This window comes from Numida meleagris, chromosome 17 (genome assembly GCF_002078875.1).
Source record: "Numida meleagris isolate 19003 breed g44 Domestic line chromosome 17, NumMel1.0, whole genome shotgun sequence".
NCBI classification, from domain to species: domain Eukaryota; kingdom Metazoa; phylum Chordata; class Aves; order Galliformes; family Numididae; genus Numida; species Numida meleagris.
In genome coordinates, this window is record NC_034425.1 from 7,157,608 (window position 1) to 7,180,650 (window position 23,043).

The 23,043-nt window shown below is 44.5% G+C and overlaps 1 protein-coding gene across 2 annotated transcripts in view; it reads left to right on the plus strand.

The window, feature by feature from the left end:
* The window catches only part of PRKCA (protein kinase C alpha), a 121,518-nt gene continuing 98,526 nt past the window's right edge, over positions 52–23,043 (plus strand). For both annotated transcript variants that reach the window (XM_021414667.1, XM_021414668.1), the window contains exons 1-2: positions 52–224; positions 3,023–3,054. In XM_021414667.1, coding sequence (XP_021270342.1) covers positions 52–224; positions 3,023–3,054 — 205 coding nt within the window. The remainder of the gene's footprint in view (positions 225–3,022; positions 3,055–23,043) is intronic.

The window sequence follows — 23,043 nt, forward strand, 5'->3', positions numbered from 1 at the left end:
GCCGGACGGGGCGGACGTCGGGGCGGCTCCCGGCGGGCAGAGCGGGGAGCCATGGCCGACGTGTTCCCGGGCTCCGAGCCCGGCGCGGCCCCGGACGCGGCGCGACGCTTCGCTCGCAAAGGGGCCCTGAGACAGAAGAACGTGCACGAGGTGAAGGAGCACAAATTCATCGCGCGCTTCTTCAAGCAGCCCACCTTCTGCAGCCACTGCACCGACTTCATCTGGTGAGAGACGGCCCCGAGCCGCCCCTTTCCCCGCCGCGGTCGCCTCCTGCCCCGGCCCGGGCTCCGTCCGGCGCCCGCCCCCGTCCCCGCTCCCCCAGCGCCGCCTCCCGGTGCCGCCGCTCCGGGCAGGTGAGCCGCGGCCTCCGAGCGGGCAGCGCTCCCCGCCTCGTCGCGCTTCGCGGTGCCCCAGGGCCCCGTCGTCTCCCCCGGCCGCGGTTTGCGGCCCGGCTCCCGGGCGCTGAGCTCCGTGGCGCACAACTTGTGCAGCCCCGCCTGGAACTTTGCGCTCGATTTATTTCCTCTCGCTGGGAAGGCGCGGTGACACCCCTGTTGCGAGGAGAGTTCTCCAAGGGAATGGCTCCTGCTAGAGGGAGGGGAGGAAAACTTCCTCCAACACCCTCATTACTCAGCCTCCCGGGGAAAACGCGCACCGAGCCCTCCTGCCGTGCCCTCTTCTGGGCAATAGCGCAGCTCCGCCGCCGGCAGAGCGCCGAGCGCCCCGCGGGCAGCAGCGGTTGGAGCTGTTAACAGAAATGGGTAGGGGCTGGGGCTGGAGCTGGGGCTTCCCCACCCGCCTGGCGGCAGCTGAATCCGCTGGGGTGTGAGTGTGGCTGCCCTTTCGAGAACCGGGCTGCAGTTCATTCCGGGGTGCGCGCCCGGCTCTTCTCACCTGGGTGCTGAGCTCAGCCTGCCTGGCAGAGCATCCCTCCCTTTGCATGCTGAAGGTAAACCTATGTACTAGAAGTGCTTAACATACATTTGCAGAGTAAGGAGGGGAAATAGAGATGAGGAGAGTGCGGAGGAAACAGGCCAACTTCTTATTATCCTATTTGGAAAGAAAAAAAAAAAAGCAAAGCTAACAGTTAGAAAAGTCAAAGAGCTTCACAAACAGCTTCAAAATGAATGCAGAGCAGACTGAATCGAACAGGCAGGTGTGGAAGCGCAGCGCTGTGATACTGAGTGCCACAGTCACAAACCAAAGCTGGGTGCTGCGGTGAGAGGCACCTGGTGACAGGATGGGTCTGAAGGGAAAGGGTTTCCTGCAGCTGACAGGTGGCACAGGGAGCTGCTCCGGTCCTCTCTTGCTGCCGAGATCAGAGCGTTCAGCACATGGGCATGTGACAGCTCTAGAACTTGTTTCATTTCCTCGCATGAAGACAGACAGGTCTTGAATAAGCGCCACGCACCGTGAAAAATGCTTCATCTCTTTCCAGAATGACACGTGGCTGTTAACATCTGCTTTGAGTACAAAGAATGGCAAAAGCAACCTTCAGTGAACTGAGCAAATAGATTTTCTACTTAGATTAGGCTTGTCCGGGTAATACCTCCTGCAATAACAGTGTTCCTTACCCTCTTAGACAGCATTCACCTCTCTGCTTTGCTTCTGAGCGCTGACAGATTTTGAAGACCTCTTCCTTAAAATGCGCTGAGCCGGGCATGGGGTGGTGCTGCCTTCCTGCGCTGCTGAGCGCGCTCAGCTCAGCCCGTACCAAGCAGCCGTGCCCCAAGGTAGGGAGCAGAGCAGCGGCCTTTGCCGTGTGGCTGTCCAAAAAGACAAGAAAGGGGGAACAAAAAGCCCGTTTCACGTTCTTAGTTCTGCTCTCTGCTTTCCCACAGTCTGCATTTGTGCACTTTTGTGCTTTCTGCTTTTGCGAAGACAAGCGATGATAGTGACGGGGTGACATTGCACCAGGGTCACACGCTGCCAAGTTAGCAAACAATTTTGTATCTTTTCTGGGCTTCTTAGCTTGGGCCTGCCTACATTGATTGTGGGGAGAGTGCTTTTCAGAAAAAGATCAGAAGAAAATACTGGAAGTTGTGCAGTGTCTGTCCCTTCCCACCTGATGAAAGTGTGGACTGAAGGTTTTGTCCCTTCTCTAAATTTAAAAAAAAAAAAAAAAAAAAGAGGGAAAATGATGATACTTTTTTCAGACCATTTCTGCAGAGTTCCCAGTGAAACTCTGCGTTAACTCGAGCTGCTGCCTGCCTCCTGCCCAGGGCATTTTCTCTTGGCCGTGCAGCTCTTCAGACAAGAAACATCCCACAAAAAGGGGCAATGCGGAGAGCTGTTTATAGGTCAGATCCTCTAAACATTTTTTTTGTGGAAAGGCAATGTCAAACCTTTAAAGGTAAACAAATAAGCAAAAGCAGCAGCGTGGTGATTTGCCATAGGTGTAACAGAGGTTGGGACGGGATAGCACTGCAGCGCGTGGCTGCGCTCGTTGGGGCTCATTTGTATTTTGTTATGGAAATGAAGCAGGGGAGCTGCAAGAGCATCAGGGTGCACCCAATGCCTTCTCATGTGTATGGAGCCCAGTAGAGCCTTTAGCTGCCTCCTTCCCACCCTGCGGGCACCTGGCTGAGACACCCGCATGCATCGCTGGGATGGGGGTGAGGAACGGAGCCGTGTTTGTGTTCTGGGCTCTGCAGCTTGGGCTGGCTTACGTTGCCGTTAAGTATAGGTGTGGCATTAAATGAGTTGAAATATTATGCAGCGATCACTGGTGATGATAATCGAAGATCCAAAATAGCTGGTGAAATGATAATAATAATAATAATAAAAAAAATAGTTGCCGGAAGCTGAAATTAAATAGGCAGCGGCAGCGCTTGTACTCTGCCTGGAGATGGGTGGGCTGCGCTGCGTCGTGTATTTTTAAGTCTGTTGCCGTCCTAGTAAAATCTAAAGAAACTGAACGAGAAACTAATTTTATGTGGTTATAGATCGGTGAAGCTATAACGAAGCATACTGAGACAGGTGTTCTTTATTTTCTTTTTTCTTTTTTTTTTTTTTTACGCAGGGGATTTGGGAAACAAGGATTTCAGTGCCAAGGTAAGCCTCCATGCTTTCTGGCTAGTGTGCGTCGCTGCGTCTTTATGTGCAGGTAGGCAAGGCGTGCCTGCAGCAGGGAGGAGCCAGCCTGGAAAACCCGAGCAGCTCTGCCTCTCTCAGTGTTAAAGGAAGACAATTCTTCACTTAATTAACAATTGGTATTTGTATCGTGCACGTTGAACAATCAAAGTCATTGTAAGGATGTAAATAAAAAGAGTTCGCTGTGGGGAGATTTAAGAAAGGGAAATGCCATTTGATCTGCGTAGAGCACAGCTTCTAACTTTCCCTGAGAATAATCTGTGCAATTTAGCTTGTGCAGAGACCATTTTTCACATCAGAAGCTCTTGTCTGTGTGGGCGTTTTGGAAAATGGATTCACTTTTTAGTCATATGGCTTCCTTTCATAACCCAAAGTCCCTGCTTTTAATTGTCATACATGGTATGGTTTGGAGGACCTTTGGTTTTATTACATTTTAGGATAGGTGGCATTTCTTTGTGTTATGTAATAGTCAATAAATCCCTGCCCCCTTTCTCCCCCCCCTTCCCCCCCCAAAAAAGACACATATAATGCCACCTAAAATAAATACATCACCAATTTAATAATTCTACTAACCTTGAGAAACTGAAAGCTATTGCAGTGGGAGATAACAATGTGCAGGAAACGCAGAGCACGAAGCACTGTATTCTCATCTGTTCTGTGCTATTGCCAAATTCTTATCATTAGTGAACATTTACTCATAAAGCAGCCACACCCAGCTATTTGTCCTTTCTGTGCCATGTGTTTGTTGTGCCTCTCCTTCCCCCACCTCCTTCCCTACCATTTCACCTGCAGGTGTACCTTGTGTTCTCATTAGCTGCCTGTTTCTTTCACTGCATTCATAATGGTTATTTGCTAATGCCGTATTTGACTTTGCTGAATGCTGCATTTACCGATTCGTTGGTGAAATGATGGATTCTGTGGTATTTTTATGAAAGTTGATGTTAGTTGATACTTCTTGAAATGAAACCTCAGAGAATCCGAACGCAAACGCAAGATGCCTTTTAGAGATGTCGCAAGATACTTTTCTTTCTTCAAGTAGAGACTTGCAGAGAGACGTTGCTGATGCATACAGTGAAAATGTTGCATGCTTTGTTCAGGGATGGTAAGAATGCAGCCACGGTTTTACCATGAATCTGTGCACAACTTCCCCTAGGTTCCAGAATGTTAATGCCAAATTCTGAGAATATCCTCCATCTTTTTGCTGCTCACCCCACCAGAGAGCACTGTGTAGAGCAGCGTCTCCTCTGCCATAGGAGAGTGGTGTTTGCAGCTGAATCCCATTCAGGATGGCCGAGTGGTTTCTGGTTAAGGAATTGTTTAGGTGTGCATTAGAGATTGCCATTGGTATACAGAAAATAATTGGAGCTGCATTTAAATTATCTCAGGGTTCATAAATCACACAAGGGACTGCTCTTCCCTCCTCCCATCAGGCAGCTGCTGGCGCATTGGCCGTGGTCCACCGCTCAGATTTAGTGTGGCACTGAGCTTCCAGGACGTGGTCTTCTGCGCCTGGAATTCCTCCTGCCACTGTAACTGCTGCTGTCTGGGAGTTTTGTCTGATGAGAACTAATCCGGTGTCATCTTCCCTCCAAACGCCATGCGTGAACACAAGCAGGAGCGAAAGCAATAGAGCAGGCTGATTGTTTTTTTTAATTATTATTATTGCTTCAGAATTGATGCTCTTCAGGAACCTAACTATAGTCAAGCCCGACTTTTGTTCTTTATCCAAGTGAGATTCTGCAGATTCTCTCTGATGGAGGCTGTTGTACTCCAGTGTTTTTGGTCCGTGTTTGTACACAGTCAAAATCTGAATGAAGTACTTCTGTTTTCAATTCCAAGCTGTAGGATGGTTTGTAGGAAGTTATGGGTAGTGCACTAATAAATACAGGAAGTATTTTAACTAATGAGTTCTGGAAGTAGAATCATGGAATATCTCGAGTTGGGAGGAACCCAGAAGAATCATTGAGCCCAGCTATGGGAAGCAGTGCTTTGGTGTGGGTTTTGTTTTGCCGGCTGAAATTTTTATTCGCTACATTTGATTGTAGTCAAAATCAGAGCACTCACTCTCAGGATGACAGTTTTGGAAAATAAAAGCTCCGTTATAAGATCAAACAGCCGAATGGAACTTCTGTTCAACTTTCTGAAGCTTCATTTCAAAAGTCAGCAGGTGAAGCTGGAAGGACAAATGTAATGATAGAAACCGCTGGGAATGTGGAGAATTAAAGAAACAGCACCCTCAGATTTTAATCTTCTGCCTTTATAGAAAAGAAGGGCAAATGAACACATAATGGAAATTTCAATATGACACGGGGGAAAGGAAAGATTATTACAGTGGCAGCTCCGGGTATAGTTATAGTTCTTGGTTTGTCAGAGTTTCCATTGTAAGAAGCTGAGTTCTAGCTCTGTTTTAAAGAGTGCTGTTAGAGCTCGTGCTAGACAGAACGCTGACATCGGGCACCTTCTGGGGGTGGGGGGTTTTTGCTGTTTCCAAAGTTGTTTTAGATTCCTCCGGTCTTTGATACCAAGGGAAGAGGAAAGGTCCATAGTAATTGTGCATTGAAATCAAATGATGCTGATGGAGAGGGCACAGAATGCAGTTGCATTTTGCCATGATAGGAAATTTGTCGGAAAGAGGGCTTGGAGTTGAGAAGTATCAGTGGAAAAATTCAGGGCCCATCTTTGCTAAGGTATGGATTTGGAGATGAGCTCAAAAGAGCCAGGCTAACTTTGTCTTAGCTATGTTCTTCCCTGACTCCCATTCTTTGGGATGCATTTTGCTGTCATTGCTGGTTGTTGAAACTTGTGGTTTACTGTCTACTTCTACAAACATAAACTGCTCTGAAACGCTCTGCTTTTGGAACAGGAGTTCTTGCTCTGTTGATCGCCTTTGTGGTGGGGAAAACACGATGGTGAGGCTCTGTCGGAGAGTCACGGCTTTGTTGGGCTTTCAGAAGCTGTCAGCAGGGCAGCGAGCTGTCAGTGCTGCTGAGAGCTTTCCTGGAGCGCGCACCTGGAGCGCTGCGAGGGGAACGCGAGAAATGGAACCGAGGAAAACAGTTTTCTGAGCCTGGATGAATGCTCCTCTTCCAAGAAATCAAACGTGAAATTAAGGAGGCTTTGAAGTTAAATTTTGCCTTCGTCTTCCTTTTGCTATTTGTCGTTACACTCTGAGTAGAAGCTAATCAGCTAAGGGAGAGTTTCACATGTATTTTCTAATTTATGCAAATAAAAATTAGAGGAATTAGTTGAAGCAGCTGATTATATTTAATCTGTGTAACTATTGCTCCTTCCTTATTTTTTTTTTTCTCCCATCTTCATTCTCTCAATTTATTTTCAAACTGTTGGATTTTTTTTCTGCTGTAGCTATGATAAACCTTTGGGAACAGCCCGTGCCAGGTGAGGGGCACTTCCTTGTGCAGCTGCTGCCGGGCTAGTTAGAAATCCAGAGTGACTCCTTCCATAAGAAGGTGAAGCAGTGGGTTTTCTTCTTCTCTGCTGTCCTTGCAAATATCATAACGCTTGGACATTTAAGCAGTGGCTCATCCTTTTTTAATTTATTTATTTATTGCTGGTTCTTGACCAGAGAACCCATTGGTGCCGCCACCTTTTAAAATCTGTTTTCATTCAAAATGTTATATTAAAGCTCTGCAGGGGGAATTGTCTAGAATCTCACTTCTAATGCTGTGATCTGAACATTTGAACCAACAAAATCTGAAGCCTCGTGACCTGGCTTGTATGTCGTTTTTATTAATTCTCAGCACTGTTGCAGCGTGCACTGTAGGGGAAGCCGCACAATTAATTATTTACTGAGGATAGATCAAGGCTTACTTCTTAATTTCCCATCCTGATGGTTTTGTTTCCCCAACAATTTCTTGTTCGTTTCACTACATTCTGTTTCCTTTGTAACAACAAGAAGTTAATAAAGTAAACTACGTGGCCGTACTACTTCTCATTAAAAGGTTTTCAGTCTTCCTTACATGGAAATGTTATTGCCACGGGGTGGATAAGATACCAAGTTCCCTTCTCTGCCAGGACTGCTTCTCCCGTGTCCCTATCATTTCTGGGATAAGATGAGGTATTACTGACGACAGCTTGAACAACTGTGTGTTTTGCTGTGTGCTCCTTATATTAATCAGTCTCATGTGCCGCAGTTTACATTAAGTAATGTTTCTATAAGCCTGAGACTGAGAAATGAATTCCATGGAAGTCGCTCCAAGTCTGTCTACGTAACTTAAAGGTCGGCATGAATTCTTCTGAGAGGGGAAACTTAATATGGATGTACTTAAAGCAGCTGGCTTTTAATATATTTCATGCATAGAACTCGAAGGTATCCGTTCCAAAATAGAACCCTCAGAGGAAACAAAAACAAACTAAAAACCACGAAAGAAAGAAAGAAACAAACAACAAAACAGCCAAAGCTGAAAACAGCAAAACTGGGAGTGCAGAGTGTGTCTGTGCACAGACCAAGTGGTTCCCCCAGCCAGCTTTGTGCTTGGCCTTGGCCCTCTGCCCTCGGCCTAACGGGGCTGTGATCTGTGGGCTCCTTCTCAAAGGCAGCGATTTAAATGATCTGCAGATAATCTGACATGCAGATTATGAGCACGTAGATAAGATGCTTGCTGTGCGTTTCTCTTGTCGGCTTGTGTTTATTTATTCTTGCCCTCCTTCGGCTGTCCCCTGTCCCTTTCTGTCCCCTTGCAACATATGTTCCATAATGTGAAGAAATGCAGTCCTGTTAATTGCCTGAGTGGAAGTTAGAGTCGGACTCAGAGAGATCCGTGAAGAATTACTCATGTTCCAAGTTTGTACTGAGCCCAGCACTGGCAGATGCAGGTGGAACTCCTGAGTCCCAGTGGTGCTGGTTCTCACCACGAGTGGCTCTGGAGACTCATCCCAGCCACCCCTGCTGCTGTGCCCTGGTTTGTGGTGCTGGTTGGTATCAGGGCATGCCAAGCAGGTTCTTCTGGGAGAAACCGAAGTGCAGCTGCATTACAGGAGCACGTTTCGTGCCCTCCGTGTGCTGAAGGGTGCTGGGTTAGTGGATTGCACTGTGACTAACCCGGCACAAAACCCCTGAACGTGGATGGTGGGGGTGTTTTAGCACTATTTTCATCTCCAAAGCCGTTCCAGGTGGAGCAGTGGTTACTAATGTAGATAGATGCATTATGGTTCTGGCACAGGGAGCAGGTCTGTTGTCTGAGCATCACTGCTCTAGGAAAAGGCCCATAGGTTGCCTTTGTTAGAAGAGGGCATACACGTGTTCATGAAGATTCCCCATTACTACAAGCAAGCATAAAAAAAACCCTATACATCAAATAAAAATAGGTGTACAATGCAAAATGTATTAAATGTACAATTTGCCCAACATAGACCATGGCAATAGAGAAATATGCCACTGCACTTCTGTTTTTCTAGAAAATCTTTTTGATGATATTGTGCTCCTCCAAATTGGAGCTTAATTACATTTTATCTTGCAGCAACAGTTTTGTGTTTTTGTTGTTGCTGTTGTTCTCTTGTATTATATTTCAAGGGCAGAAGCATCTTCACCCTTCCCACACTTGTGCCGTGTTATTTGGGTTGTTTACTTGAATCCCTTCAATATCCCAGCAGTGTGTTCCAGTTCAGAGAAACTGACTGTTCCAGTGCCCTGGATGCAATTCTGTGAAGTTCCTCAGCTTCTAATTAAACAAGTGGGAGTGATAGCTCGTTTGGAGCTGACAGATAAACCAGTTTGAGACCTGGGGAAGATAAAGTTTGGCATGTTCTTTATTTTCCCTCATGTTTCATTGTAATACTACACATCAGCTGCTGATATGCAGCCACATATGGTGTTAATTTTATACAACATTTCTGTGGATTGAAATGATTTATGCCATGAGTGGATTTTAATGAAATGTTGGAAAGAAAGTTGCAGAAGGATGAAGAAAACAGATTTCCCTGTTGAGATGCACAGATAATTATTTCTTTTATGTTTTTTTTTTTCTTCTCTGTGGATTGTTTCTCTTCAGGGTGAAGGGTAAAAATAATGTTATTTAATAAAAACTTCAAGTTCTGCTTTTAAGTCTGCAGTAGAAAGCATAAAATCTGTGTGAATGACTGTACTGTGTATAAAGGCAGAATTGTAGGAGTTGGAAGGGACCTCTGGAGATCCCCCAGTCCGAGCTCCCCACAGCAGTGGCACAGGAAAGTGTCCCAATGGGTTTGGATGTCTCTTGAGAAGGAGACTCCACCGTCTCTCTATGCCAGTGTTCCATAAACCCCAAAGTGAAGAATTTTTTTCCTTATGTTCGTATGGAACTTCCTGTGTTCCAGTTTGTGCCCATTGCCCCTTGTCCTGTCCCTGGGCACTACCAAAAAGAGCTCTGTGTCACCAGCAAACTTGCTGTGGGTGCGCTCCATCCCTTCGTCCAGGTCATTGGTAGAGATGTTGAGGAAGCCTGGGTAATGGGAAGTGCCCACAGAGCATCTTTAATTCCTGTAGCTGCTGAAGGTTCGAATTGTAGCTGGTTTCAGCTCTGCTTGTTGGGGTGGTGTACAGAGAGATCTGGAGTGCCTGGGAGTCGCTTATCGCCTGCTAGTTTTCCCACTGCAGCTTCTTATGAATAGAGCCTTCCATAAGCGTGACTCATAAGTTACCTTGCAAGTCAGGCAGCCCAGCACATGCATATGCATCTTTCTGTGGGTTTCAGTGTTACTTACTCTGATCTTTTAATTATAAATCAATTTACATGAAGGTTTTTGAGGCCCCTTGTGTAATTCTGTAACTTGGCCTGTAAGGTATCTTCTTCTGACTTCATGTAGATTTTGAAATGATGTTATTGTCTTTATTAATATTTTTTTTTTCATGAAATGAACCATGTTAGAAGTCTTGAATATGCATTTGTAAGTACAGAACCTTACTGGAATTGTTATTTTTGTATGTCCTTATTTTGGGGGCTTCCTTATGCTTGGGTTTCAAAACCACTAACAGTGCTCATGAATGTCGATTTGGTGTCTGTTAACAGCAAAGGTTAAGCAGGAACTCAAACTGATCTGGATTCTGTCCTTCCTTATTATTAGATGTGGGAAAAGTGCATAAAGCAAGGTGTGGACCAACAGTGGAGATTCTCATTTAGGAGAGCGTTGAACTTTTATTCCCAACACAACTCTTTCCAAAGCACGAATGTTTCAGTCCTCATTTTCATTTCAAGTTAATAGCGTTTTTAGCTTCCCTGGAATGTGTTATTTTAGTTCTTCAGTAAACAAAGCATTATTCACGTACTGGGGTGAGCTGGAAGAACTGTTTCTCTTCTTTCAGCATTTTCCCTATGTCAAATTTCTGTTCTGTTCATTACTCACCAGCGCATCAGCCAGAATCCACCTTGAAACATTGTTGTTGTCAAGAGATTGGCCTGATTAATGTTAAGCCATGGGTAAACTTTGCATTTTGTGCCTAGTCCCTAGTACTCGTTACTTGAACTAGTTATTTTATTTTGCATTCAGCTTAGTAAGTCTTGTCTAAAGGTTGGTTGGTTCATTTTGTTGTTTTTTTGTTTTAAATAAAAATTAAACAGTTGGAGGTATCGGTTGTTTTCTCAACCTTTGTGCTTCTGCTGTCTGAGTTCTAGCTAAGTGAAAGGCTTTCCTGCTCTGCACACTTGGTTGGACACGTTTAATTGTATTTGCCACTGTAATGCTAACACAGAAACAGGAGCCAAAGCCGATTGTGAGCATCTTGTGGGCTTGGGCCTTGTTTTCAAAGGAAGCTCACGTAAGCACTCCTGTGCCTCTGAAAATTCAGATCTGAACTTTCAGATGATTTAGTGATGATTAAAACCGTTAGACTTTAGAAATGTATGTATGAGGTGTGCATTTCCCGTTCTACTGCATCAAAGCAAACTTATGTTGGCCTTCACATGGACTCATTATCCAAGTCTGTTTACTTGCTTTTTGGTGGGAAGCTTAATTTTTGTAAGTTTACTTTGAATAATATGTAGGATTGTACTTTAGGTATTTCTGTTGTACAGGTTTTTAATGGGTGCTGTATACCCCTTCGGTCAGCAGAGAATCTGTGTGTGTCTGAAGATGACTTCTTGCTCGTTGATGACATGTTCTGGGCATCTTGATTTTCTCCTATTCCGGAACCTCATAAAATTAATAGATGTCAACCTGACAATTCCTTAGATTTGTTTGACTGGAAGGAAGTATTACAGAAATATCATGTTACAATAAATACAGAAACAGATTAATGCAACAGAATTCAATATAAAAGCGTGTCTATCATTTTATTCCACATTTCTCCATCATGACAGGTTAGTTGATTGAAGTTCTGCTGTGCCCTAAAATTAGTCAGATTTTGGAATGCTCTAACTTGTTTGCTAACCTACACTTTAAATGTATTAAATTTGAGAGTATTCCAAGTATGTCAGTTTTATGTCTTCTTTTCCTGTCTTTGACTTTTACACATTACATCTGTTGGATATATTTTTACAAAATGGAACTTCTCTGCTAATACAAGTGGATGCAAACGCGGCAGAAGGCAACAGTTAACTCCTGTGCAGGAATGCTTTTCAATTATTCTGTATGTGTCTATGCCCGTGGAGACCAATATTGTGTTAAATATGAGAACTTCTTAAAATTCCATTCTTTTCCAAGTATTTCAGTGGGCAAAGCAGTAGTAGTCTTTCATGCAAACTTACTTCTCTGTGTTGCTACTTCCTTGCCTGAACCTCGCCTATGCATTGGCAAACATTGTGTAGGCTCTTTAGTGTTAGTTTTGGAACTGCCTTTGTGGTCCATTGCATTTGGGGGTCTGAAAGGCTGCAGAGCAGAACATCCCTGGGAGCTCTGACTGCCCTCACACCTGGGGGAGATAGAACCAAGCAGGTGTGTGTGAGCTTCAGCCACTGTGCCCTGTCCTAGTACAGATTTTATTATTAATTGGTAGAGTAGAAATCATAGTAAGAGCATTGTAAATTGCTTGATAAGAGACATTTGTGTAATGTGAAGAGGGAAGACAAAGCTTGGTTACCACCGCATCCCCTTCCTGGTCTCTGCAGGAGCTCTTTGTAATCTTTTGTTTCCTGCTCATGCCTTTAACCTCCTCTCGGATTCTGTACTGTTGTGCATTTCTGTGTCTGCCTGCTGCAGCAGCAGCTCTGGGAGTTAAAGAACTCAGTCTCTGCAATAGGCACACTGGGACACGGGGGTCCAAGGGCTATTTTCTGCTGCTGTCATCTTAAGTGCCTTTGAGTCCTGACAACAGCACCATAAAACACGGGTGGGTTAATACAGCCGACAGCGCCTGAGACTTGGTGCTGGAAGACATGTAATCAACAAATTCATTGATGTGAGGCCATGAATTTATGGACACGGCACAGATTTGGAGTATTGATTGTTTAAGTAAACATGTAACTGAAGATTGATGAAGGGCATAAAAGACTTCATCGTACATCATTAATGTATTGGGGAGGTCTGATTGGGCTTCTGCTGGCTTTATAAACAAGCTCGCTGCAGACAGCATTGATAAATATGCTCAGTAAATTTTAATGAAGCCCTAAACACTATCCACGGAGCTCACTTTGTGATTTAAATAAATGCATTAGAAAGAGTACTAATTGTTCAACTTAATATAGAATTTAATTTTTAATAAGTCTTGTTCTTTCTTGGCCTTTGCACCATTTATGCAAATATTGACCTTTGAGTTCTCAGTGCCCGTGTTTCGTTGAGCCGTTGGAGTGTGCGTGTGTGTGCGTGGTATCTTTAAGCTTTTGTTGTAATAATTAAAAGGGCAGTGTCAGGCGTACAGATCATTTGACATCTAATGTGGCAAAATGAAGAGGAAATTGGTGATAAAATCAGCAGGGTTTAATTTTAGAGCCATCAAATGTGAAGTGCAGAGAATGGAAAGTAGGTTGGCCAGCGGGTAGCGTAACTGATGTATTTCCAGAAGTTCCAACTGATATCGTTCTGCAGTCAGACTCTCTGTAAGAGTGCAGGATCGCATTCCTGTTGAGCTAATAAATGTTCAGTTCCCCTTAATATTTTAAAGCCTGGATCTTCCAAGCTGCTTTGTGTGAGTGGATCCAAATCAGAGTCAATAGAACCTCTATCTGTTACGTTGCTCTATATGGAACACCTATGGGGATCTGACCCTAATTTGCAGTTACCCATATAGGCTTTTGTACTTATTTTTATTTGCAGTGCAGAGATCCTCTGAAGGACTGAAGCTTTGTATTATGTAGAATTCTGAGTTAGTGTTTGATAAAGTAAGATGCCCTTGTTACAGCAGGTTTAGTAACCTAGAGAGACAGTAGGTGTGCTGGTATGTGTAGATTATCCTATAGTTTTCCATATGTATTTTTCTGAAGTGGAAATTATTTGCTTGAGCTGGTATTGAAATTTCAATTTTATAGCAAGATAGTCTCTTAATCTTACTTGAAAACATTGTCGCATAAATATTGATATTTTAACTATGCTAATGATGCATGGGAATTACTGTAAGCTGCATCTCAAAGATTCACTAGTCTGTAGTTACTTTGGAGTGTCAGGGAGAACGAGTTCTTCCATTCAGGTTATCTTGCTATGTACACATAATAATCAGAGGAAGTAGAACAGGTGATAGGAAAGAATCACAGAATCATTAAGGTTGGAGATGATCTCTGAGATCCCCAACCCCAGCCCACCCCACTGTGCCCACTGCCCACATCCCTCAGGGCCACATCCCCATGGGTCTGGCAACACCTCCAGGACTGGTAACTCCCCTACTCCCTGGGCAGCCTGTGCCAGTGCCTCTCCACTCTATTCAGAGAAGTGTTTTCTAACACCAACTGGAACATCCCTTGGTGCAACTTAAGGCCGTTGTCTCTCGTCTTAAAGAGAACGATCTTGCTTGAGAAAGTGATCAAGAAGTACATTTTTTTCCTGTATGTTATCCATAATTTCGATGAGAAAATGTCTTTCAAAGTGTGTGCGTTGTGTGTATATTTGGTTTGTTTGTTTGTTTCCCCATTTAAGGGTATTTTAGAAATATAGGTCCCTTAATTCTAGTTCTTTTTGTGTGGGCAAATTATTTATCCCTTAAGGCTGAGGCTTAAGAACAGGGACAATTTTGTTTTTCTGTGGTATCTCTTTCAGCAGCTAGAAATGCCCCGCTGGTGTGATGCAGGGGAACAGATGCAGTCCTTGGATCAACCAGCATCAGCTTTTGTGTTAACCAGCCATCAGGAAATATCACTAAATTACTGGAGTACAAAATGCATCTGTTGGAAATACGTCTGAGTCTTTTGTGTAATAGGATGGGCAGAACATTACCGGGGTGACACGGACATGGGCAGAGGAGCGAGGGTGTGTGGTGAGCGCTGCTCAGAGTCTCAGTGCCCTCCTGGAGCCCTCCAACTCTTTGTTCCTCTGACTATTGCTCGACTGAATCCTGCAATTTGCTCATGTTTTCTGTCCATTTGAGAAAAGCATTGGCACAGGCTGCCCAGGGAGGTGGGGGAGTTCCAGAACTGCAGAGATGTGGCGCTGAGGGATGAGGTCAGTGAGCATGGTGGGGTGGGCTGGGGTTGGGCTTGGGGATCTGAGAGGTCTTTTCCAACCTCCACAGTTCTGTGATTCTAGGAATCCTGACAGCCCTGTGCCGTGGCCTTGGTGCAGCTGTCCCCATCCTTGCAGCCTCATGCTGTACATGATGCTGTACAGCATCACTTCTCCGTGCTCCAGTGACCACTGCAGCACCAGAACTGGGCAGCGCTGTGGTGGGAGCCCTGAAAGCAGATGACGAGTTCTGTATTTCTTACAGAATCATAGAATGGTTTCGGTTGGAAGGGACCCTTAAGATCACCTAGTTCCAACCCCCTGCTATAGGCAGGGACACTTCCCTCTACACCAGGTTGCTCACAGCCCCATCCAGCCTGGCCTTGAATGCTTCCAGGGAGGGGGCATCCACAACCTCACTGGGCAACCTGTTCCAGTGTCTCACCACCCTCACAGTAAAGAATGTCTTCTTAATATCTAGTCTAAATCTACCCTCTTCCAATTCTTGCTAAGACAGAATAAAATTCACATTCCTTTCAGCGCGCCTGGTGACGAATCCTTTGAGAATTCTATGGGCTGAAAATAGAAAGAATCTTTTACTAATGCATATTTTGGACTTTGGTTTTAGGAGAGGTAGAGCACTGATTGTGGTTTAACACATGTAACGTACGAATAATGGTTCTACAGTAAGTTGCTGCTGGTTTTAAAATGGGTATTGCTTTGGAGTTGAGTTATCTGGAGATGTGCAGAGCTCCTTGGAGTATCCTCTTTGGGAAGCAATCTTGGGGGAGCAGTGAGCACAGAGATCCCACAGAACAATTTAGAACCACAAAGCCTACTTGGCTTCAGCTGTGTCCGGAAGGGATTTTGTGTTGATGGGAAACTCTGCTTTCTGTAGCAGAATGCGCTAAACCACTCAATCTCTTAAAACTGTGTTTGTCTCCAGATTGTTTCTCTGATAAGAACCATTTGTGGAGGTAGTTCCTTCTTTTAGGAATAAAAAAATCTGCATCGATGCAAATGTTCCAGTTCTGCTCCTTACTTGTGCATGCATACCCTTGGGCTTCCTTTTCCCATGGCCTTGCAGATCATAACACAGTTAGGGTGCTCTGTGAGCTACAGATGCCCAGTGTTGTCTTTAGACAGAAACTCTGCACTTCTGTCTTTGACTCAACGTTCTCAAAATCATTAAAATGTAATCGCATTAACTCTCATTTATGTCTTTGATCAATATTTCCTCCACCTGTACTATGGGGATAGTTACCAGCGCTCAGGTTGTAGATTTTGCCAGAATAAGTGACATGAGATCAGTTTTATGTATGAGCACAAAGCGTTGTGCCAAGATGTGTTTGTTTTTACCAGGATCCTTGTCCTGAAGAGATGAGCTCCAAAGCTCTCTGTGTTTGCCCTTGCCCTTCACTCTGCGGCTCCACAGGAGCTGCTGGCTTCTTTTCAAGCATGCCGGAGAGGAGGCAGTTGCCTAGAAGCAGATTCACTCTTCTTTGTCTTTAACTCAGGACATATTTTTATAATTCATTTCCCTTACCTGGAGGATGAGTTATCTCCCTGTTCCATCTGGTTCTCTGACAGGGAAGCATATTCTCTGCTCAACCTCTTTTGCCTTCCATAGGATGCTGCAGGAATCAAGCGCTGCTTAAATGAGAACAAGTCCATAATGTATCCCTTTCCCAATGGCTGCTGGCACTGGAGTAATCTGCCCTAGGATCATCCATCCCACTGGCACTAATTCAGTTCTGTGATGAGTTTCTGTAAACCGCAACAACCCTGCCCATGCCAGAGCCAGCCTGTCACCACTCCAACATTGTCATTTTATCACTTGCCTGACAGGTGTGAATTTAAATTGTGATTTTTTCGCTAAAATTTTATGTATTTAGGTTGAGAAGTCAGCACAGCACTCCCCGTGTTCCAGTCCCTTGCAGGATTTAACCAAGGAATTCAGTGCTGGTCTTGGAACTGTTGCACATCACTGTGGATGCTGAGGGGCCTGCAGGGAGAAGGCCACGTGCAAGGGCTGAGGCCAATGGATGTGAGTGCTGCGTTTCTGAAGGGCTGAATCCTTCTTCCAGGGCCTGGCACTGCTTTTAGGTCACGGTTAAAGCAAAGCTTTATCCACGTTCACAGAATTTTTCTTCTCAAGGCTGTGTTCTGTTTAGAAAGAGGAAACATTTTAAAAGCTTGTTGCAGATGGTGTTCCTTCCTTTGAAGGTAATAAGGGTGCGATGCGTGACCGATGTGCCTTCAGAAGAAGGGGTGGTGGTGGGACAGTGCACAGCCCTCCTGGAACAGCGGTGCAGCAAATCGATGTCAGTGCCATTTTCATTCTCCTTCTGGTAGAAACTTGGTGCAGCTGTGTCTTAAAAAGCCAGGAAAAGCTATTTATAGTAGCAGATAGCAACAAATTCAGCATGCTGGCCCCGGCTTTGGGATGTTTCCTTATTTGAATCTGATGGAATGAGAGAAATGCATTAAAAGCACAGCGTATAATGTCGTCCTAAACTCCCTTGTGTACGGAATAATCTGCTCACGCTGACATTGCTTCTGTCCTCTGGGAACATCCTTTTCACCTTCACACCCAGGGCAGCTCCTGGGGTGGCCCTGCTTGGGGGCACCACGCTGTGCCCCGCTGCCGCTGCTCCCCTCACCCTGCCCTAATGCACCTGGTGGGCAGCAGGCTCAGGGCTGCAGGCGTGCAGCTGCCGTGTGCTTCCCTGAGGGTTGGCTGTGGTTTTGCACGCTTTGAATTGTCCAGCTCCAAGAGGATGTGTTCCAAGGAAGGAAAACTTCCCCGGGATGCTGCTCTGCGTGGATGTGAAACAGTCCAGGTTTTATCTCACCACACTTTCACAATTTGGGTGAAGCGTTTCCTTCTGCTTCTTGCTGAGTGTTCAGCGAGGCCTTGGCTTTTTTTCAGTTCTGATACTTTAGTATTAGCCATAAGTGAAAACTACTTTGTGTAGTTTCATTAAATCCTACTTGCATCGATAACACAAAGGGCAGGATCCTCGGGTTCCGTTATTTTGCTTTTCCACCAGTTGTCATTTCAGCAAACCCAAAACACGTGGGGTACTTTTGGTTCTTAAAACGTTGAGGTTCTTCAGGGTCAGTAAATCAGATCAGTTGCTGCATGTGCTGGATAAATCTGAAATCCTTCATAATGGAAAAGTAGCGCGGTTTGTTATTTCTTGCTTTTATTCCTTTCAGAGCAGTCTCTGGGTAGCAGCCTAAGAAATGAGCATTGTGCTTGCAACCTGCTTTGTTTCTCCCATTCAAATAAAGTGCTCTGAACATTTGGGAGCTGACACTTCAGAGCCACGCGTGTGAGGAGAGCTTCTCACTTCTCCCCGCAGAACACCTCTGCCAAGGGAAGCAACTTTGTGCTTTAGGTGCTGAGACTTTGAATGTTTTGCTCGGGAAGATCTGGAGCAAGCACTGCACCTCCCCCAGAGGTTATTTTAGCATTACTTATTGCTCCTTAGCAATAATTAACCAAGGGGTGTTGACTCTGCCAGCCTCATCTTGGTACCTGATGAGCCCTCCTTGGGACTGGCACCGTAGTGCCCGTCTCCTCCCAGCAGGGCACTGCATGGCATTACAGGACCCACCCTCCTCCTATGAAACTGTGAAACAGAAATTAAAAAGAAGATTTGAGATACCTCATTTCACCCTATCCCTCTCAGAAGCGTTGGCTGTTGGAAATTGTTAACTGTTCGACTGGACCCTACATTCCCATGATGTACAGTTTTAATAATGGCACTTCATGTTCTCATGTCATTTTTTTTCTCTCCGTATTGTAAGTTACAGCTTGCTGTAAGAGTGCTGTGGCAATTAAAGATGTGTTATCCCAAGTTTAATAGTGATGGTAATAAAGTTTTACACCACAGCTTGCCTTGTGCTGACCATATGTAAAGCGTTTGGGGAATAAGATGTACTTGCCAAAAAATCCCTCAAATCGTTGTAGGGAGCTGAAAGACATGCAGTGATTACATGCTGATGTGAAGGAAGCAGGTAGGTTTTTATTTTATTTGTGTTATTAATTATTAACAGCATCTTGTTTGGGGAAAAGTTCCCGCGGTCTGTTCCTGCTGTGATTTATTGTTCTGTCATCTTAATCACTTGCATCAATTTAGGTGCAAGGTAGATCAGTCCATTCAGTTATTGTTGATGCTCAGTTTGTCTGCAAAATGTATCAGAGATTTGCTGCATGGTCCTCCATCTATGCTTACGTATCATATTCTCTATTCGGGTCGAATGTTCCAAAGTTGAAGCTGTTAGTTCTGTGTTCAAGCCTAGGAAACAGCCTATTTAACTAATTTAAGACAACCAGTGCATTTAGGTGCTGTCATCTCTTGCCTTTTTTTAAGCTTTCAGAACTCATTTATTTGCAGGTTATTGTGCAGTTGTACCATTTAAGATTAAAACAATATTCTTTTGAAATCGTCATGTAATCAAGCTTAAGTCACATTAGAAGAGCATAGAATCAGGATGGTTTGGGCTGGAAGGGACCCTTAAAGGCGGTCTGGTCCCATTTCCCTGCACTGAACAGCGACGTATGCAGCTGGAAACTTCTGTATTTCCCCCAAATACTGTAGGAAAATTCTGAACTGGGGTATAGCAATAATAGTGCTCTCCTACACGACTGCCCTGCGGCAGGGAGGGAAGGGATTCCCCAGGTGACCTCGAGTTGGAGCGTTCTTTGTTTTCAGCTTTTTCATTTTCCCATCATATCAGTTAGTCTCTGCAGTACTTCGTACAGGAAAATGTGATTCTTGCTAAAAATAGCGGTGGTACTCATCCCCTCAACTGCATTTTGTTGAGTATTAGGTATCTCTCGTGGCCGTGCTGTGTGATGCTTATTTTTAGGGCCTCTATTAATATCTTCAGATGTGTGATGTCAGAAGAAGAAGGCGCTGTTAAATTACAAAACTTAATTATTTTGTTTGTAGTTTTCACTGTGAAATGTAAGGGGAAATCCATGCCAGTGTTTAATACAGGAAGTTTTAAACAGAGGAAACTGAGTGCTGCTGCTCTTGGTATTTAAAGAAGCACAGATTTAAATACGACGGGCAAGCGTGTGTGTTTGTGACCACTTCCATGATGTGTCTATTTTGCATTATTCCATAGTTTGTGTAGGCACCTGTATGGCCAAAGTGATAGCTGACGAGCTTCGTGGGGGGTTTTCCAAGCAGACAGATGTCATGCTCTCTGCAGATGAGTGTAAGGGCTCTTGTGACTGTGGCTATTCTGAGCTGCATGTCTCCCCGACAGTGCTGCAAAACCTTTCATCTCTTCGGCGTGTTCTGGGCTTTTCTCTGGGTGCTGCCATCCTTCAACCAAGAAAAAGAATAAGGAAAAAGGCTCTCCATTAAAAATTCCTTTAATCAATTCCTTCTAATCATGATAAATGAAAGGTCGTAACCCTTTCTCACAGTGCTACCACCTTTCATCCCATCCTGCTCGTTTCCTGCTGCTGCTGTTCCACCCGGTGGCTGCTGGAATCGGTCAGCGAATACTGAAGATTTTTCCCATCGAGTATTTGAAGCCTGCTGTTACGATGCTGGACGTAGAAATGCAGCCTGTTATTTCAACACTAAAATGCTCTTTATTTCTATCGTGCTCTACTTTGTTTCTTTTTCACTTAGGGTGCTGTTAGTGGCAGCTGTATCTTAGAAGTGCTTTTATCATCCGTGACAGTGCTCTTGTGTTAATCTGAGGACAAAGAAGTATGTCATGAATGCGTTTAGGATGAAAACTGCAGATTTTGTGACTATCAGAAGAAAGTTGTCCTGGGAGAGCTTCCCAGGGAGGTGGGACCCAGAAACGCGGTGGTTGGAAGATGACCTTCTGGAAGGATTGTGTCCTGGTTGCCCGTAGCAGCAAGGAGCTGGATTCAATTACCCTGGAGGTTCTTCTTCGTCCTCTGTTCCCAATTAAGTAGGATTTTGCTATATTCAGCTAGAAAAGGGGTTTTTTTTTGAGCTAGTAAATGCTGATAACAGGAGATAGAAAAAATTAATTGAAACTAGAATCCTATATTAGTGTGTGTAGAAGTTGTAATATTAGTGAAAGTGTAACAATGTGATGATAAGAAGAGCTGAGAATGAACAGAAAGACCCTAAGGTGTTTTACCAGATTCTTTTTTCTCCTCACAGGCTGTCGCTGTGTCAAAATCTGCTTGGTGGGGTTTTTATATGATGCATTTCAGTAAGCTTCTTGTAATCCTATGATAAACTGCTTAGTTTGATGGAGAATGTTAGATATTATTGGGAACACAGCCCACGTGAAATCAGTTTCATTTCATACCATGCTTTCAAAGGATGTACCCTTGGCAGCTGGAGGCTGTCCTTGCATTAACCTAACCAGCCTCTCGTTGGGAGAGGAGCTACGTCCTGGATTACGTTCTGAAAACCAGGCCATTAGGAAATATAGCAGACAAGCTATGTGCTTTTGAACGTTTGGTCTTGTTATGTCCATTCTGTATTGGGATGAACTTTTTCTTTGCCTTTGTAACCTGTCCTTCCTTCCTGTCTTGTTATATAGACCTTTCCTGGAGCAGTTACACTGGTTATCATAAAGAGAGTTTAAGAGTCCTGTAGGCAGGTAACAGCTAGATACACCTGTGTCCTTTCTGACCTCTGCCAGGTCTTCTAAGCAAATTAAGTACCATCCATAATTTCTAGAAGCACAATTTGGGGCGTAAATATGTCCCACGAACATGTAAAACCAAACACAGAAGGTGCTTAAAGCCCATATTTGAAGTTCCTTTACTTTCAGTGGGATGCAGTGTGCTCCTTTATTCTGCTTGGATGCCTTCTTGCTGAATTTATTTCAATCCTTTCATTTTCTTATGCACAAAAGGCCCACAACGAGCTTGTTCCTTCAGTGTAATGGAGGGAGCACTCCTATTTCTAAACGATAGAAGGGTGGAGTGATGAGAGCAGTGCGAGGACTCTCTGTGCTAAGAATACAGATGGGACTTTTGCTCGAGCCTATTTATTTCTGTGGATTTGTTTGCATTTCCTCTGCAGCTCGTTTCAAGGAATGCATTTTTAAAGAGCTCTGATTTTCAGAACAGCTCCGTCATCCACTGGACAAATCAGGAGCAAAGCACTGTGCTGTGCTCACAGTGTCCCATTGCTGCCTCCATAGCTGAGGTAGCTTGATTCCAAGTTTGACCCAAGCCAGGTCCATAAGCCCAGTGGGGGAGTCCTATGGAACCCGACGCTCCATGGCCCTGGCACAATCCCATCTGGAGGGAACAGCATACGGGACAGCGCCGGCTCCTGGTTGGCAGCTCTGAAAATCTATTTTAATGTCAAGCTCCATTAGTAATGCAGAAAGAAATCATTATTTGTTAACCAGAAAATAAGAAGTGATACATTCTGAGCTGTTTGGGTTTCAAAGTCCAAAACCGGTCGCCATAGAACAGCGCCACGTTGACTGAGCTTCATTCTGTTTGTGGTTTGGGGAGCTGCTTGGAGGATGGGCTGCAGAAAGCAACGAGACTCGCTTGGAAGCAAAGCACGGTGTAGGCAAGGGTGGCAACCTGAGACGGGGAGGGCAGGAGCTGATGGGTTTCCTGCTCAGGCTGCACATGGCGGAAGCACAGCTGCATCTGGGGCTTGAAATAATCGCTGATCAACGGTCAGCAAAGTTGCAATGGTCGAAAGCAGTCCTCAGAAGTCTTTGGTAGTCTGCAGTTGTTTATTTCTTGATGAACTGGAGTATCTTCTCGTTGTTACAGACCGAGCTGCCTGTTTAAAATCAGCATTGTGTACAGCCTCAGTGGATTTCTCTTCCGATGTTTGACTTTTCTGGGAAAGATCGATATATCCTTGGACTCAGCTTTTTTTTTTTTTTTCCAAGTTACAGAATAATAGAATCACCAAGGTTTGAGAAGACTTCCAAGATCATCTAGTCCAACCACCCACCTACAGCTACTGCCACACTTGTTTAATTTGAAGAATGGAGCACTGGCTTTTTTGAGCTATTGAAACATAATGAAAGCATTTTATCCAAAGTAACAAGTTTCCATTGTTTGGAATAGACCTTAACAAGCAGAATTCAAAGTACTGAACACAAACACTCTTGGCCTATCTGAAGCACTTAGTGGGGCTGCCTTAAGGGCACAGATACATTTAGGTGGGGGAAGTTGATGTTGCATGTTTTAAAGATGCCCAGTTTTCCATTATCCTATTATATATTGAGTAATTATATAATGAGCACTGGTTCTAATCCCAGAGCTAGTACACCTTTCTTAAGCTTTGTAAAAAATGGGTTAGTAAAGTATATCTTTTTTAAAGGTTGGGAAAAGGGCAAACAGTGAAAGATCTAAGAATACAAGTGGGTTATATTACTGTGCTATTACCATCTTCCCTAATTGATGGCTAAATCAGTAGTACAGGCAGCTCCGCC